General features: G+C 57.4%; 1 protein-coding gene across 3 annotated transcripts in view; it reads left to right on the forward strand.

Moving 5' to 3' along the window:
* CMIP (c-Maf inducing protein) overlaps nucleotides 1-16,495 on the forward strand; it is a 203,473-nt gene that overhangs the window by 165,005 nt on the left and 21,973 nt on the right. For all 3 annotated transcript variants that reach the window (XM_061138137.1, XM_061138144.1, XM_061138148.1), the window contains 5 exons: nucleotides 2,658-2,720; nucleotides 4,138-4,218; nucleotides 8,499-8,602; nucleotides 10,049-10,153; nucleotides 15,649-16,002. In XM_061138137.1, the coding sequence (XP_060994120.1) occupies nucleotides 2,658-2,720; nucleotides 4,138-4,218; nucleotides 8,499-8,602; nucleotides 10,049-10,153; nucleotides 15,649-16,002 (707 nt within the window). The remainder of the gene's footprint in view (nucleotides 1-2,657; nucleotides 2,721-4,137; nucleotides 4,219-8,498; nucleotides 8,603-10,048; nucleotides 10,154-15,648; nucleotides 16,003-16,495) is intronic.

Consider the following 16,495-nt stretch of genomic DNA (forward strand, 5'->3'; position numbering starts at 1 on the left):
AGCGGGGAAGCCTGAGAACGGGAAAGAATGTGATCCCGAGGTCTGACCCTCAGCCCCCCGTTTTGCAGCCTCGCCCGCGTTCCGTGTTCTCTGTGACCAGTGCTGTTAAAATGAGTACACGGCCTCCATTGCCTCCGTCCACTCCAGCAGTTACATTATCTGATGTGACCTGTTGACAGTCAGTCTTCTCCCCACAAGGATTGGTATTAGGGTTTTTTTTTTTTTTTTTTTTTTTATGTACTTAGTTTTCAGAAATACTTTCACAAGTAATTTGAGTTGGTTTTATTCAGCCCATCAGTCAGGCGTCAGTGCTGTGGGTCACTGTTGGCCAGTAGCAGCTGGCCTGTCACAGGACAAGCGTGGACCGGGGGTCCAGACCCTACCAGGGCTCCCACGTGCTGGTGAAGAGCGTGGGCTTAAAGCCGGGTATGGTTCGAGTTCAGAGGCGAGTGACCCTGGGCCAACCTCATACCAGCTGAGACCTTGGGCAAATAATGAAGAGCTTTTAATTTTACTTAAAATATCTTTAAGATATTCTTTACTTCTATAAGAATTTCATGAGTATATTTTCACTGTTTTTAAAAACAAAAAAGAAAAGATTTCATCCCGTCCCAGCCCTGGGGCATCTCGGGGTGATAAACCCATACAGAGAGATACGGTTGTGTGTTTATATTTCGTTTTTAACATTAATGATGTGAAGCTGAATGTGTTGTTCTGTGTTTGGTTTCTTTGCTTAACAACATGTCTTGGAGATTCTCTTAAGCCCTCTCTTGCATGTCTAACCTGGGGTGTCTTGCCCTCGGCAGTAGTGACGTATGTGCATGGTTGGCTCTTCGTGATGGGGGCTGTCCCACCCATTGTAGGATGTCACAGCGTCACTGGCCGCGACCCCCTGAACGCCAGTCACACCCCCCTGTCATGACAATCAGACTGTCTCCAGACATGCTAGTGCCCCCTGGGAGGGGGGGCAAAGCAACCCCGGGGGAGAACCCCTGGTCTGCCCTGTACTCCATTCAGCTACCTTGACACTCTAAGCCTCAGCCTTCTCATCTGTGAAATGGGTATGACCACACTGCCTTTCCTGCAGGGCTGCTGGAACAATTAACTGGGAAAGATTGCACAAGAAACACCCTCTTTTTTTAAAAATATGATCTAAAATGATCACTACTCCGTGACTGGGGCAGGGCTTGTAACAGCCTCCCCGCCCCTCTGTCTCTTCACCTATATGAGTGGAAATCACTCCCGTTTGACCTCACAGAGTTGTCATGAGTCTCAAATGAGATAATAGCCATGGGAGCGTGGAGCCCCCGCCTGACACCCACTGTGGACGCTTAATCTGTTCCCACTCCTTCATTCTTTGACTCATTCCTGTGAAGGGGGGGGCCCCAGCCTGATGGAAGGGGCTGGAGCCAGGGGGCTCCATCCTGCCTCATGGTCCCCCCTCACAGAGACCAGAGCGGGGAGCGGGGCTGAGGGCCAGGCCGGGACCCGAGGGCTGGGGGAGGCCCCGGCCCCTGTCCCTGCTGTGACCCGGCCTCTCCCGTGGTCACCCGCATGGGGAAGCGGAGCATCCCCGTTCAGCGGGCCGGGCACTGAGCTTCTGAAAACGAGGTGCGGAGCCCAAACTGTGGGCCTGGCTTACTTGGGGTCTCTCACTGCCCCCTTTCCCCTCCTCTGGAGCTGTCCCCAGACGGCTTGCCTGTATCCCGGTCCTGTGGAGAGCTCAGGCTGAGAAGTCGGCTGGTGAATAGCTCAGGTTCTTGGGTCACATTTGAGGGTTCAAATCTGGCTCCAACACCTCCTAACCATGTGACCCTGGGCCGCAGACTTCACCTCTCTCAGGAAAGGGCAGGACGCACACCCGCCTCCCAGCGCGTAGTGAAGAGTGGGTGACGGGACACAGCCCGGAGCCCGGCACAGACAGGCGCCCTGTTACAGCGGCGGCTGCTGTGATGTTGCTCATGGTGTGCTGGTGTTATCACCAGTGTAGTGATTGGTCCACGTGGCTGTGGGGGACGCCACGAGGGTGGTGGGCTCAGCCTCGCAGTCAGCTTGGAGCCCACCACCCCCTTCCCACACCGTGGGGAGAGCTTCCTGTGGTGATGGGCATGCCCTCTGTCTGCCCTGTACACGGCAGTGGCCGCTAGCTCCGTGGCACTGGTGAGCGCTTGAAATGTGTTTAGCACAACTGAGGAACTGTACTTTTATTGCCTTGAAAATTACTTTCTTCGGGCTTCCCTGGCAGTCCAGTGGTGGTTAGAACTCTGCTTCTGCTGCAGGTTCGATCACTGGTCGGGGAACTAAGATCCTGTAAGCCACATGGCATGGCTAAAAAAAAAAGGTTTTCTCCCATGTCACTTAAAATGGTAAGATTCACACGTGGCCAGGGGCTTCTATATTGGACAGCACAGCCCCAGGCAAGTACAACCCTGGGCCCCATCTCCGCCTGGGGGGTCAGCCTGCCCGTTGCCACTGTGAACAGAGCCTCAGTCTCCATGGCTTCGTCTTCCACTGAGGTGCTCGCATAACTGGCCTTGTCTGCCCAGACAGCGACCGGGAGCTCGTGCTTTCCACTGTGAATCAACCCTTGTGTGTTGACACACCCCCTGCGATTCCTTCCGAGGGATTCCGACTGACGTGTGTTCCTCTTCTTCCAGGCAATCGCTCCTCTGCTGGAAAACAACCATCCACCACCCGATCTCTGTGAATTCTTCTGCAAGGTATGGCACCGCTGAAGCGGGGCTGTTTGCAGGAAGCAGCCTGTCTCCGTGTGTGTGCTGCGGGGGTTGATTTTGCAAAATTTGCTGGAAACCCAAACTCAGACTCCTCCCTGAACAGATCAGGGCACCAGACAGAGTCAGAGATGAGCCAGGCCCCCGTCTCCACCACACAGGTAGTAAGTGAGGCTCAGGGTCCAGACCAACAGGTTGAGGGGAGCACTGAGCTTTTCCTGGGAGTATCTTCCTGGCCGTCTTGAGAGAAGTTTGCAGCACATCTTCTGGCTCCTGACATCAGAGCTGGGCTTTTATTAGCCAGGGCTCCTGTGAGCACCAACTGGCCCACAGTGGAAGCATAGCCATGGGGCTCCCTCAGCCGGGCAAACATTGGGGGTTTGGAGTGCAGGTGAGCTTGGAGGAGCCTCGGAGCAGGATCTCTGCTCCCAGGGATCCAGCGTCAGCCTCGCGGTGGGATTCACACAGAGTACACCCAGAGCACGTCGGGACCAGTCATCCTTCACTCGAGACTGCACCTCGGCGACCTGGGGGCTGGACCAGCAGGCAGTCCTGCTTGGTCCCTTGCCGGGTGACTTTTTAATGCAATGATCTGATGTCCTTGGACTGTCGCTGGGCCTGGGTTTGCTGCTCGTCCAGCTCCCCGGTCTTCCTCCTGCCGACCCCCTTCCCCGAGTTCTTGGGTGTGTGGTCTGTATGCACCAGTGAGACAGGTGCGGCGTGGCCAGGCGGGCACTGAGGGCCCGCTAGTTCTTGAGATCTGGGGAGAGTTTGTTTATCAAGGATTGTCCAGGAAAGCCCTGGGTTCTCATATCCCAAGTCCAGGCCCTCTGGAAATAGCGCCTTCAGGCCCCGGCAGGTTTAAATGTGTTGGAGCAGCGGGTCCCATCTGCTCTACCCGAGGGCCTTCAATTTCATTTTGAAAAACAAAACCCCATGCCAGTGAGATAAATACGCCGAGAGCCACGTGTGCCCTGCACATGGCAGCGAGCTTACTGTCAAAGCCCTCGACTAAAAAGTCACAGAATTTTTGAGATTCTCATGTCCAAACACCAGCCTCCAATTTTCAAGAGACTCTTCCCATTGGACCTTTGTGCTGCAGAAATCTCACTCTGCTAAACAGGACTGTGTGATAGGACTGTCCTGTTAAATAGGGTTGTCTGTACCACCGGAAACACCTGCAGACTGTCAGATCAAAACAGAGAGCAAGCAGGAGGTCCCATCCCTACCCACTTCTCTTACTCTCCCCAAAGGGAACAGAAAGCCATACAGCAGTGTGGAGCAGGGGGTCCCAGGCAGCAGAGCTGGGCCCCCCGCCTCCCCCACACACCGTGGTCAGGACTTCCGGGGGCCCCAGCTGGACCCCGCCTGGCTCGGCCCTGACTGTGCCCTGCTGTCTCCCCAGCACTGCAGAGAGCGGCCCCGGTCCATGGTGGTCATCGAAGTGTTCACCCCCGTTGTCCAGAGAATCCTGAAGCATAACATGGTGAGTTGCCCCGGGCCCCCCACCGCAGAGCCCGCCGAGGGCCACAAGCTTCCAGTCTGTCACTTTTCCCAAAAAACTGGGGGATGGGGCTGGCGGCCAAGGGCCGGGGGACTGGACTTGGGATTGCAAGTTGGGGTCTGCATGCAGCCTGTCCTGCTTGGCTCTACGCTTTGCAGGTAAAAGGCGGCAGGAAGAATCTTTGCACAGTAAGAATGACAAAAATAACGTGGTCAGGGGAGAAGATATAGGTCTCGTGTGTATAGCATCACAGATAATACCTGTGGAACCTTGGCTCTCGAGGAGGGGGCGTGAACCCCTCACTTCGTAGGAGGGGGCTGCCAGTGGCAGTGTCCCTGGAAGCGGGGAGCAGGGCTGTGCGGTGCAGGCCCTGACGGTCGTGACCTCAGCCAGCTGGGCGAGGTCAAGGTCAACAGTGAGAAGTCACAGTGTGGCGGGCACCCTTTGTGATGTGAGCAGGAGGGCCCCGGCCCACGGGGGTCTTTTCTCTCCAATCCTCCGCCTCTGTCTGATCATGAGAAAAGCCTCAGACCAGTCCCAGCTGAGGAGCGTTCCACACGATGGTCCTCTGAATGGCCAGGTGCTCAAACACAAGGAGAGTCCGAGAGGCGGTCACAGCCTCGAGGCCCCAAGGGACCTGATGACGCAGTGTCACAGGTGTTCAGGAGGGGATCCCAGGACAGGAAAAGGGCGTGCGTGAAACACAAGGAGATCCGCGTCAAGTCTGCCCTGTAGTCAATTTTAAAAGCACAGAGGCAGCATTTCACTGCACACTCAGTGGTCCAGGCTCCCGTAACCTGCCAGCCCTTCTGCAGTCTCACCTCGGTCCAGTGGGAACAGCCCTGGATGTGGTCGTTTTCTCCGCATTGCACGTGGGGAAACTGGGGCTGAGCAGAATTGGCCGACTGGCCCCAGGACCACAGCTGGGAACCAGAACAAGTAACACCTTCTCGCAGGTGCCCATGGAGTGCCCCTCGGAGGCGGGTGATGCTCCAGTGTATGGTCTCACGTGGCTCTCCAGATGGCCTGTGGCCTCCTGCAGACCAGGAGACCCAGAGAGTCCTGTGGGTCACTCTGGGACCCTGTGGGCAGGTGTGGAAACAGCTCTGAAGAAGGGTGACCTGCTCACAGTTTGATCTGGGAGGGCGCTTTCCTGCCTTGACACCAGGCCCCCAGAGAGGAGGATGCAGCCCACCCCCTTCCACAGTCAGGGTGAAAACGCAGTATACGTGCGCCAGGCCCCCCCCCCCCATCCCACGCCCAGGACAGACATCCTTAGTCGATCACAGCCCTCGTCCTGCGGAGCCCAGAGTAGCGTTGGAATCTTCCTCCAGGCAGCCACGAGCGTGGGCCCTTGCTGGCGCTGTGCGAATTCTCTCTGACTGACCGATCGCACACCGCCGTTGAACTGTCGCTTGTTTCAGAGCCCTCCTCTGTGGTTTGAGATGAACATGTTTTTCTTGTTTTCGGAACACAGCGGGTGGGTACCCTCCATCCAGTTTTGTCTCCAGGACTAAAAAAGAAACTCTGCTGGGGGGTGGGGGGTGGGGGGTGAGAGGGGTTCCGCCTGATTGGGGCTTTAATCACTTCAAGGGCACTCTCCGGCTTCAGCCAGCTGGGAGAAAAGGGTCCCTGACTGTTAACTTTAAAGTCACCGTGGATGTGGCGTGAAGTGAGGGCCACGCTGTCTCGGAGCCCAGAGCAAAGGTGCTGGAGTTCCTTTGGCAAAGGACCTCATCTCATCGCACTTGTCAGGGACAGGGCCACCCCCCCAGGGCGTCCCTGGCCAGGGCCCACCCTCCTCAGGTACAGAAGCACTCAATAAGGGTTCTCTTAGGACGTCTGACTTCACAGGGGAAAACGGCAAAACTCAGGCAGCCTCCCAAGCTTTGACCATACAGCGTCTCCCTTATGTCTGGTTAGTTTTATGGGCCCGGAGTGTTGACCATGTAATTTTCTGGATAAAAATCAGAACAACTACAGGGCAGACCCAGAATTTATAGCATCTGTTGTGGTCTGGCAGAGCCCGGGATCCCTCAGGCAAGAGCCCTCTCTTCATGTTTATAGAACTTAGCCCCTGTGGTCCCAGCATCCAGGGATGCTGTAAAGCTTCACAGTCCTGCTTGCTCTTGAAGTCTGCTGATTACACGCCGAACTGGGTGAGGAGAACTGTAGGCCGGACCGGGTCAGGAGTGGGGCCCTCCTGCAGGAGAGACGAATGTGACTGTGGCTCACGCCCCATGTGGGAAGCTCCACGAGCCTTTGCTGTCACCCCCGTAACACCCCCTAAAGCTCAGTGATCAGCCAGGGCACCGTTTGGGAGCTGGCATGGAGGGCCTGGTCACTCACTGGCCGGTGCGTGTGCCTAGCTGGCCGCCAGCCACGGACCTGTTAGCACAGTGTGAACCCTGACAGCTCTCCACCCCGTGTGCAGTGTCTCTCTTTCGGGGGCACTGGAATGTTGGGGAAGTGGGGTGGGTCACATACCCACACACACCTGCCCCGTGGTGCTTTGGGATTCCTCGTCTGCAATTCCTGCACTGCGAGTGCAGCTCTTGTCAGCATATCACGTGTCCCATCTCAGGGATGAGCAGACCGAACCCAGGTTAAGAATCCCAAAGAATGTTACTCCCTGGGCCACAATGAAAATTAGATATGAAAGCAGTTGTTAAGTATGTTGTCCTGGAGATTCTAAACAGTGTGTTCATTGCATCCCTAAGAATGATCACAGTCCCTGTGCCCACATGCCACTTACTAGCGTGTTCTTTTAGACACGGTGGCAGGAAGATGTGGCCATGGTCCTAGTGGACCACTGGCTGATCTGACCTGCTTTCCAAGGGGAGCATGTTTGACTTTGCCAAAGAGGCAAGAGGTCCCTCACCCATGTGTTCAAAGGCCACCAGACCAATCTATAATGTTAAAAATGACCTTGACTATGCAGAAATCTAATAGCAGAGATGGTAATGGCAGTCATCTTTAGCAGGGCTTAATGGAAGCAGTTTTCATAGAATCATAAAATCTCATGGGTGGCAGGGTCCTGGAGATGAGTTCTTGCAGCCCTTGTTGACGGGGGGCAGTGGGCCCAGGGAGGGCCCTTCTCCCGGGAACTGTGGGCGTCCACCTCAGTGTGAAAGCGCAGTCAGGCTTCAGGCAGGGGCCCCGTCTTCAGGCCCCGTGCACATGTGTGCACGTAGATACATATGTGCGCACACACACGTGCACATGTTTAGATTCCTCCTGCACTTTCTCCGTGGCTTTTGCTGCCCTCCTCACGCAGAGGCGTAACTATAGCGGGCAGGATGGGAGGAGATGAGCCCCCCACCCCTCGGGGAACCTCATTCAGCCCCTCCCTGCAGGTGCAGAGCCCTAGGTCGCTCTGGAAACCTGCTCTGTGAGCTGGTCAGAGGAGGTGGCAGGCCACGTCCTACCCTGAGCTCTTTCCCCAGGGCCCGTTGGATCCATGAGATCCACAGGGCAAGTCCCCAGGGGCTCTATTTAGATAAGAGTTCTGGCCCAGGTTGCTTTTAGTTAAGTGGGTTCCCCCGAGTGGGGGCCGGAGAAGAAGCCGAGGAGGCTGGAGACTGCCAGGCTCCCCCCTGCCCCGAGGTCGTGCTGGTCAACCTCATTCTCACCCTGACCAGCCCTCCTGACTATTGGCACCCCAGCTCGTGGGTTTACAAGCCCAGCGACTCCGGGTCCCTAATGTGACATGGGATGGGGTGCAGTCCTTTCCCGGCCCACACTCGCCTCCCCGGCTCTTCACACTGGACACATGATTCCTCCTTCCTGCCCCACCCCTGTGGGGCTACACTGGACTCACCAGCCACCTGCCTACACGCACTCCCCGTCCAGGGCACACACCTGCCTTCCAGGCCGTAGCGGGCCCAGAATCCCTCGGGGGCTGCAGAAAAGGCCTTCGTGGTCACGGCTGGAGGCCGGCCGGCCATCGGCGGGTCCCTACGCGGCCCAGCTGGGCTGTGTTCCCAGCACGTCTGGGTGGCATGCTGACCCCTGCCCCCATCGCAGAGTGGCCGACCAGTGCCAGGGACCCTCCTGTGCTAGGACGTCTCCCAGCGCCGCGGGCAGCCGTGGAAGGGCGTGAGCTCGGGCGTGAGCAGGCCCGTTCCTTCACGTGGAAGGCGTGTGCGCTTCCAGGAGGAGGGCGTGGCTGGCGGCGCCCCGTTGCTCCCACACCCGGGGCAGAGTGGGACCCCCCACCCTTTCTGGTCTCCCCCAACCCTTGCCCTCTGCGCTCCCTGCAGGACTTTGGGAAGTGCCCACGACTGAGGCTGTTTACTCAGGAGTACATCCTTGCCTTGAACGAGCTCAACGCGGGGATGGAGGTGGTGAAGAAGTTCATTCAGAGGTGGGTCTCAGCTGGGGCCCCTCCGCCCCTGGCCAGCGGGCCAGCTATCTCCGGCACCAGAACTGTGCGCTCTGCTGACGCTAGGAGAGGCACTGCTGGCGTTCAGAGGCCCCAGGCACCTCATCTTCTACCAGGGCCTCCTGGGTCCTCTTGACCACATACTGTCTGAGGCACTCACTTGCTGTGTGACATCAAGTCAGTTACTGTACCTCTTTGATCCTCTTTCCTCTGTTACCTACCGGGATTGTTTGTGCAATTAATGAGATGATATCTGAGGAAGCCCCTAGCACAGTGCCTGATGGTCAGTAGGAGCTCGGGAAATGGTAACCATCCTAAGTGATAAGAGTATTGCTGGGGGTGTGGGGAACCATCTCCTGGTAGCCCTGGAGAGTCCTCACCGGGGATCTGAACAGCCACCTCCCAAACTTGGCCTCGAGGAAGTCAGATCCTCTGATTCACTTCTGGTTTTAGGGTGGTAGGGGAAGGGGGGTTGTTTCGCTCTGATTTTTTAAACTTTTCTCTGTGCCACAGTTTCCTCATCTGTAAGATGAGGACTGTGGTACTCACTTCATCCAGTTGTCGTGAAGACTCGGTGAACTCACACATGTAAACACCAAGAATGGGGCCTAAGAGAACGTTAGTGATCATCATCACAACTCTTCTCATTTTTTTAAGAAAATTGTGATAGCCTGTTCAAGCCAGTTCCAAAAGCTACTCAGTACCTGGAACTCACAAAGCATTTCCAGACCCAGAGGACTATCCTTCTGCCAGAGCCCTGGTGACCCCAGGGCCCCTTGCAGCACCCAGTCATGGTTTATGAAACTGTTTCTGGTGAGGCCTCTTAGCCCCAGCAGCCATGACGTTTTTCCAGCAGTGTTTTGGGTATTATCCCCAGGCTCCAAACAGCACTGAGAGTTGGGGTACGAGACCCATTTTACAGATGAGAAAACAGGCGCAGAGGTAGCGGTAGTAAGTAACAGTGGCTGGCATTTGCAGAGGACCATGTCCCAGCCCCCATGCCAGGCCAGGGTGCCGATAATAACTTCTCCTTTCAAAGCAGCCCACGTGGACAGGAAAATGAGGTGCTGTGAATACTCATTTACAGAACCACTGGGTATAAATGCGTCGGTCCCAGGCCGCCTGGCCCCTGTAGGCAACATCGTCCCCTGAATTAGAGAATTGGGTCCTGAAATGAGGAGCAGGCCGTTGTCCTCATTCCAGAGCTGAGGAAAGAGTGGAGAGTTTACGAGGCTGGAACCCAGGCTCCCTGAACCCGGGGTCCTCGGCCCGGAGTTTGGCCCTCATGCCTGTGCACAGCGTAGCCCAGGACCCAGGTCCCAGGGTTGCCACCTTCCCACAGAGGACTCGGGCCCCCCCCCCCCACCCCCGCCGCCATGGGCGGCACCCCCACAGCCGCCGGCTCACCGGCCCTCTGCTCTTTTCCAGCATGCATGGCCCCACGGGGCACTGCCCCCATCCGCGGGTCCTGCCCAACCTGGTGGCCGTGTGCCTGGCCGCCATCTACTCCTGCTACGAAGAGTTCATCAACAGGTCAGTGCCCTCGGCCGCGGGAGGGCCCGGGTGGGGCACGCTCTCTCCAGGGGCGGGGGTCTGCACACAGCTGGCCGGCCGGGAGGGTGGAGTGGCTTCCACTGGAGCTGCCCCCAGTGCGTCTGCCAAACCCCCTGGTGCCAGGGCCCAAGCTCAGGATGTGACTGGAGAAGCCGACACCGGAATCAGGGCTGGTGCCGCAAGGCCATTGTGTTGGCTCGACTTTAGGGACACGTGTCTATTCTGAAGATTTCTCAGCCTCTGGCCTGTGTGATGGGAAGAGGGCATGTCAGAGCCACGGTCCTGGGTCCCCCGGGGCTTGGGTGCATTGGCTTGTGAGGGAGCTAACCCCCCGAAGGCAGTGGGAGGGAGCCCGGGAGGCCCCTGAGTGCGCCCTCGGGGACCTCCCGGGAGACTGTGCGATGTTCTCAGAGCCCTCCCCCTGAGGAATGATGACGCCAGGGTGGGTAGTTACCAGCTCCCATTCTTCCTGGGTTGAGGTTGGCTCCTAGGATGCAGTGACGTGGATGCCGTTAGTTGTATGAACTTTGTATGGTGATCTCTGGGGTCATGAGGGCGCAGATGGCATCTGCTACAGCGGCCCTGTGCAGTTGTTCAAGTGGTGCACTGCACAACTCCGAGAGGGCCAAATTGTGTCAGGGCTGCTGGAGCCGAGGCCACCACAGCGATACATTTCAGTCCTTAAAGAAGAGGCAGTGGAACATCATGAGTGGAAAACCTGAGTGAACGGGGCAACGTGAAGATTTCCTGCCGGTCATTCCCAAGTGCCTGTTTCACGCTCCACAGCAGCTTACTTTTTTTTTTTAAAAAGAGGAGGAGGTTGAGAGTACACGGCCTGTACAGCCGTCCTCGGCTTCCCCATGTACACACATGGTCCCGTGCCCTTGGCCTCGCACCCTGCACCCCTGGAATTGATCCGCAGGCATGTCAAACGCAGGCCACCCCAGGAAGTAGGAGGAGCATCAGGAGTGTCACACACTCTCAGGCTCCTTTTGCTCCCGAAGCCTCTGACTCATCTCGCCCTCCCCGGCTCACTCCGAGGACACCTGAGCTGGGACTCAGGTCTCGGGCAGGAGCGGGAAACGGCACCTCCCAGAGTTTTCCCTCTGAGTCTCCACGGCTCTGCCCGGGTGCCCTGGAGCAGGGATTCCATGACTCAGGAGGAGAATGGAATCTCTCCCCCAGATCCCCCCCAGGAGAAAGAACCAGAATTACAAACCACGCACACTGTTGTACAGATAAGGACCTGAAGACAATAATGGCCACCTTCATCCTTCTCTCATCCTTTCTCTCTTTTTTGTATTTTTTGGGGGGGTCTTTTTGGCTGTGCCACACAGCACACGGGATCTTAGTTCTCTGACTAGGGATCGACCCAGGCCCCTGCACTGGGTGCGTGGAGTCTTAACCACTCTTCCCACAAGGAGGTCCCCTGTCCTTCCAACACTCGTTTAGCGAGGGTCCATGGTGTGCCAGGTGTTGAAGCCACAAAAGTGAAGCAGCCAGTCTCCCACCCTCCCAGAGTGGCTGGTGAAACAGTGGACGGAGGGGCGGGGAGTAAGAAAGCAAGCGGTGAGGTCAGGGCTGTGATGAAAGAAGCCAGAGGCGTAACTCACGTGGTCTGCAACCCCGGGTGCACGTCAGTCACCCGAGAAGGCTCTACAAACTGAAGCCTGCGTGAAACTGAAGGGTAAGGTAAACCCTGGAACGCAGCTCCTCATCGCTGGGGTACCTCCATCAGAAGACAGGTACGAGAAGGTTTATAGCAGCGTTGTCAGTCACAGCCCCAAACTAAGATCTGCCTCGAGCCCAGCATCCAACGGCAGCCACGCGGATAAGCTGTGGTCTGTCACACGGAGGAATGCTGCAGGGAAGCGAGAAGGAGCGAACCAGTGCAACTGGCAAGCCGGGAATTAATCTCCCAAACACAATATGGAACAGAAGAAGCCATAGAGTGTAAATCTTGTTCCTTAAAGTGCAAGAACAGGAAAACAAGTCTATGGTGATAGAGGCCAGAATAGTGGCTGCTGGCAGGTGGGGAGTTAGGCATGAGAGGAGCTTCTGGGTCCTTAGGAACGTTTCACGTCTTGATCTTGGTTGGTGGTTCTCAGCTGGGGGCAACTTTGACCCCCCAGGGCATATCTGGCCGTGTCTGGAGACATCTTGGGTTGCAGAAGGAGGGGTGCTGCTGGAAGAGTGGGTAGAGGTCAGGGATGCTGCTGAACTCAACTGCCATGCATGGGGCAGCCCCCCACCCCCACCCCCCCAGGAATTACCTGAACTGTCTGGGAGCAAATGTCAGGTATGGAGGAAGCCTGGTCTGGTGGCTGTTACACCAGGGAACTTGTGACAGTCACAGAGCACTGCGCCTGAGATCTGTGGACTCACCTGGACTGAAGTCACCCCAGGGGTATGCTGGAGCCCACAGTCAGGGATGGCACATTGGCCGTTAAATCCGGTCATGGTAGGACTGTTTACTCCAAGAAAATCAGTAGGCACTACCCCTCAGGGCTTCTATTCTGCAGAATTGGTTGTTAGGTATTTACCGACGTCCCACTGGTTATATCTTTAAAAAGAAAAAGAAGAAAGGGTACCTGGGCCCCACCCACTGCAACTCTGATTTAATTGGAATGCCCCTGGCATCAGGTTCTGTTTGGTGTTTTGGTTTTTTTTTTTTTTTTTTTTAACACTTTAGGCAAATGGCGTGTGTGGCCAGAGCTGAGAACCCCTGCTCTAGGGGAAAGAGAGGAAGGGGTTCTGCGGAGCGGTGATGCTTAAACTGACACGTCCTGGCTGTCAGCAGGGCTGGAGGCTGGACAGGAGGACCCAGGCAGGGGGACTGGCAGGCGCCCAGGCCTGGCGGGGCAGGTGGGCCGGCCAGTGGTCACTTGTCCTCTGTCGGTGGTCCTTAAGTGCCTGCTTCACAGTGCCCTGCATGGCTTATTTCAAATGCAGACTCCTGGACGCCACGTCTCTGGGCCGGGCCCGGGAGTCTGCCTTCTTGGCAAGCTCCATGGGGGATCTGCTTCAGGTGAAAGGCCCCTGCAGGGAAGGTAGAGAGGGAAACTGAGTGTGACTGGAGCAGACAGAGGCATAGAGGTGGAAGACCAAGTCAGAGACGAAGGCCGGGCCACGGAGGGACTGCGCTGCTGAGCGTCCCCCACCGCCCACGCCGAGCTGCTCCCGGGGTCCTCCTCCCAGGCCCGCTTGCCTACAGACCCCCAGGACCACTGATGCCGCTGGTCGGGGACCACTCTTTGAGTCGCAAGGCTGTGCCTGCCCTAGAGGTTTTCTTCTAAGGGCATTGTAGTCACCTATGGGTTTTAAGTAGACAAAGGACTTAATGTCTGTTTCCAGAATCCCCTCTGGAGTCCCCTCTGGCCACTGCTGCAGAAGCCAGGTGTGACCTTGGGGATACCATTAGGCTGTGGTTGCAATTCGGTGCCCAGGGTGGAGGCCTGGGGAGGGTAAAGCGGGCCCTGGTATCCTCCCCAGCCCACACGGGTGGCTCCAACTCCCCACTCAAGACAGCCCAGCGTTGGAGCCCAAAGTAGTGTAGGTTCTGAGAGCAACCGTAAGCGCCTCCAGGAAGTCATGTCGTGGGCTGCGAGACCTTTCCTGGGCTCAGGTCCACCCACCCTGCTGGTCAGTCCCTGGAAGATAAAGCCCCACACCGTCCCCCGGGCTCATCCGCGGTGCTCTCAGTGGGTACACGATGTCCTCATACACAAAAGAACAGACAAGCTGACCCAGGTTAGCGTAGCTCGCTGGAAAATCACCCAGTCTGAGCCAAACAGCCTTGAAAATCCACTCCTAAATCCCAGCAGAGGCGGAGGGGATGGAGCTGAGCCTTTGGGTAGCAAGTCGGCTCTGAGCCCCTGGAGTCAGCTAGCACGCCTCCCCCACCGGACCACACACAGTTTTCCATGAGCCATAGAATTCTTGGACTTCAGCTCAAGGGTTTTGTTTTTTTCCGCAGCAAAGCTTAGAGTGTATTTATCAAACATCCTTGGTGGGCTCTGCTCAGACCCGGCTCGTGGCATGTGCTAGACCATTTAGGCCCTCCCAACGCGGTGGGTGTGCATTCTACGCCTGGCCCACATGCACAGGGAGCGTGCACGTCTCTTTGGACACATAGCCGCATGCGTGTGGCCCATTTAGGGAGGGTTGGGACGAGCAGCTGTTTGTGGTCACATCATTGTGCTCTGAGTCCCTGAGAGCAGCAGCCTCAACCTTGACAGCACACACAGGGAGCCCCAAACCTTACTGGTGTCCGGACTCCACCCCAGAGATTCCAACCTAATGGGACCTCAGGATGTTTAGAAGTGCCCCAAGGGACACTGGTGTCCAGCCAATGGTGGAGAGCTCTGGTTCAGGGGCAGGAAGGGTGAGAACGGCAGGTGGAGGAAATCAGGGAAGACTTCTTGGAGGAGGAGGACCTGCATGGGCTCATCCTGGGTCTTAGAAGTGCAGACAGCAACCTGGTTTCACATCCGAGCCCCGCACCACCACCACTAACAAGCTGTGTCATCTGGGTAGTCATTTGACCTCTGGTAGCATCTTTTCTCATCTGTAACGTGGAGAGTAATTCCTTCTCTTCAGAGATATCTGAGAATGTGAAAGCGCTCGGCGCGGTGCCAGCCTAGGGGCACCAGCAAAGGACGCCCACTGCTGGAGTTCCCTTCATTCTGAAGCGCCACCTCGCAGCATTTGGAAGCACCCAGGGAGGGGGCGTTTTACCCCGACGACTCTCTGACAGGTCCTGCCATAAAGAGGCCCGGCATTTCCCACTGACGTGTGACCTCAGTGATGCCACAGCGCCCTTTATGCAGCTGACACCCATTAACCCTCTGCACACCCGTCATTCCTCTCTAGGCAGTGGAGAGGCTGTTCTGGGGACTTAGCCAAGAGTGGTGGGGTGCTGCAGACAGGAGCAACCTGCGGACCGCAGGGGACCAGAATCTGAGGTTTGGGGTCCCTTGGAAGAGGGTTGCCCGGTGGACAGCAGAAGCTGAGCTTTCTCAGCCGGCAGGGATGGGGCGGCAGTGGTGGGGCTCGGGGCTTGTCCCGGGGACCTTATGGCCTCAGCCGGAGGGAACAGACCACTGGAAGCAACTGGAAGCCAGATCACTAGGAGGTCTCCAAGGTGTGTCCAGAAGGCGTCTCTGTGGAGGTGCACGTCGAGGGCCTAGCGGGTCAGTAGAGAGATCAGCATTCACTTATTCACAATCGTGTGTCAACCGCCTGCTCCGTGTGGGGATGCCGGCACGCGCCTTAGCGACAGGCAGCCCGGTTCGGATGCCATCTCCACCTCTCCGTGTCTGCAGGCCTTGAGCGGTCCTGTGTGCTCGCTGGTGGGTGGGAGCCGGCCAGCACCCGATCGGGGGTCGCCGGGGGCACTGAGTGGGTGCAGCCCCGCCTGTGACGTCCAGGACCCCCCGGGGCTGCACTCACGGCCCTCCCCGCCTCTCCCGCAGCCGTGACAACTCCCCCAGCCTGAAGGAGATCCGGAACGGCTGCCAGCAGCCCTGCGACCGGAAGCCCACCTTACCTCTGCGCCTTCTGCACCCCAGCCCGGACCTGGTGTCTCAGGAAGCCACGCTGTCCGAGGCGCGGCTCAAGTCGGTGGTCGTGGCCTCCAGCGAGATCCACGTGGAGGTGGAGCCCGCCAGCACTGCCAAGCCGGCGCTGACGGCCAGCGCGGGCGACGACAACGAGCCCAACCTCATCGACTGCCTCATGGTCAGCCCTGCCTGCAGCACCATGAGCATCGAGCTGGGCCCGCAGGCCGACCGCACACTCGGCTGCTACGTGGAGATCCTCAAGCTGCTGTGAGTGACCCTGCCGGCCGGGCGCCTGTGCGGGACAGGGGCTCGCAGCTGGGGGGAGCTGAGCGTGCACATGCATGAGTGTGGGTGCACAGGATGCAGATGTAGGGCGTGAGGGCACAGGTTTGTGGGGGTGTTGGGAGTACAGGCCTGGCTCTGTGTGTGTGTGTTTGTCTGAGGGCCTGGACACGTGTATCAGGCGTAGGCACAAGCAGGATGTCCACACGTGTGTCCGGGAGTCTGAGAATGTGTGAGTGCACACTCCTGCCCAGGGTGTGCTGCAGCATGCAGTAGCCGAGTGTGTCTGTGAGTGTGTGGACACCTCTGCGTGTGTAAAGTGTGGGCTCATTCTGAGTTTGTGATTGTCCTCGTGTGTGTGTGAGTGCCTTTGGATGTATGAGGGCATGACAGCGTGTGAGTGGCTGCCTCCGTGTGTGTGTGACTGTCTGCATAGACGAGCTGGATCTGGGCTGGAGGTGGATGTCTCTAAGGGGCC

This window comes from Dama dama, chromosome 4 (genome assembly GCF_033118175.1).
Source record: "Dama dama isolate Ldn47 chromosome 4, ASM3311817v1, whole genome shotgun sequence".
In the NCBI taxonomy this organism is placed as follows: domain Eukaryota; kingdom Metazoa; phylum Chordata; class Mammalia; order Artiodactyla; family Cervidae; genus Dama; species Dama dama.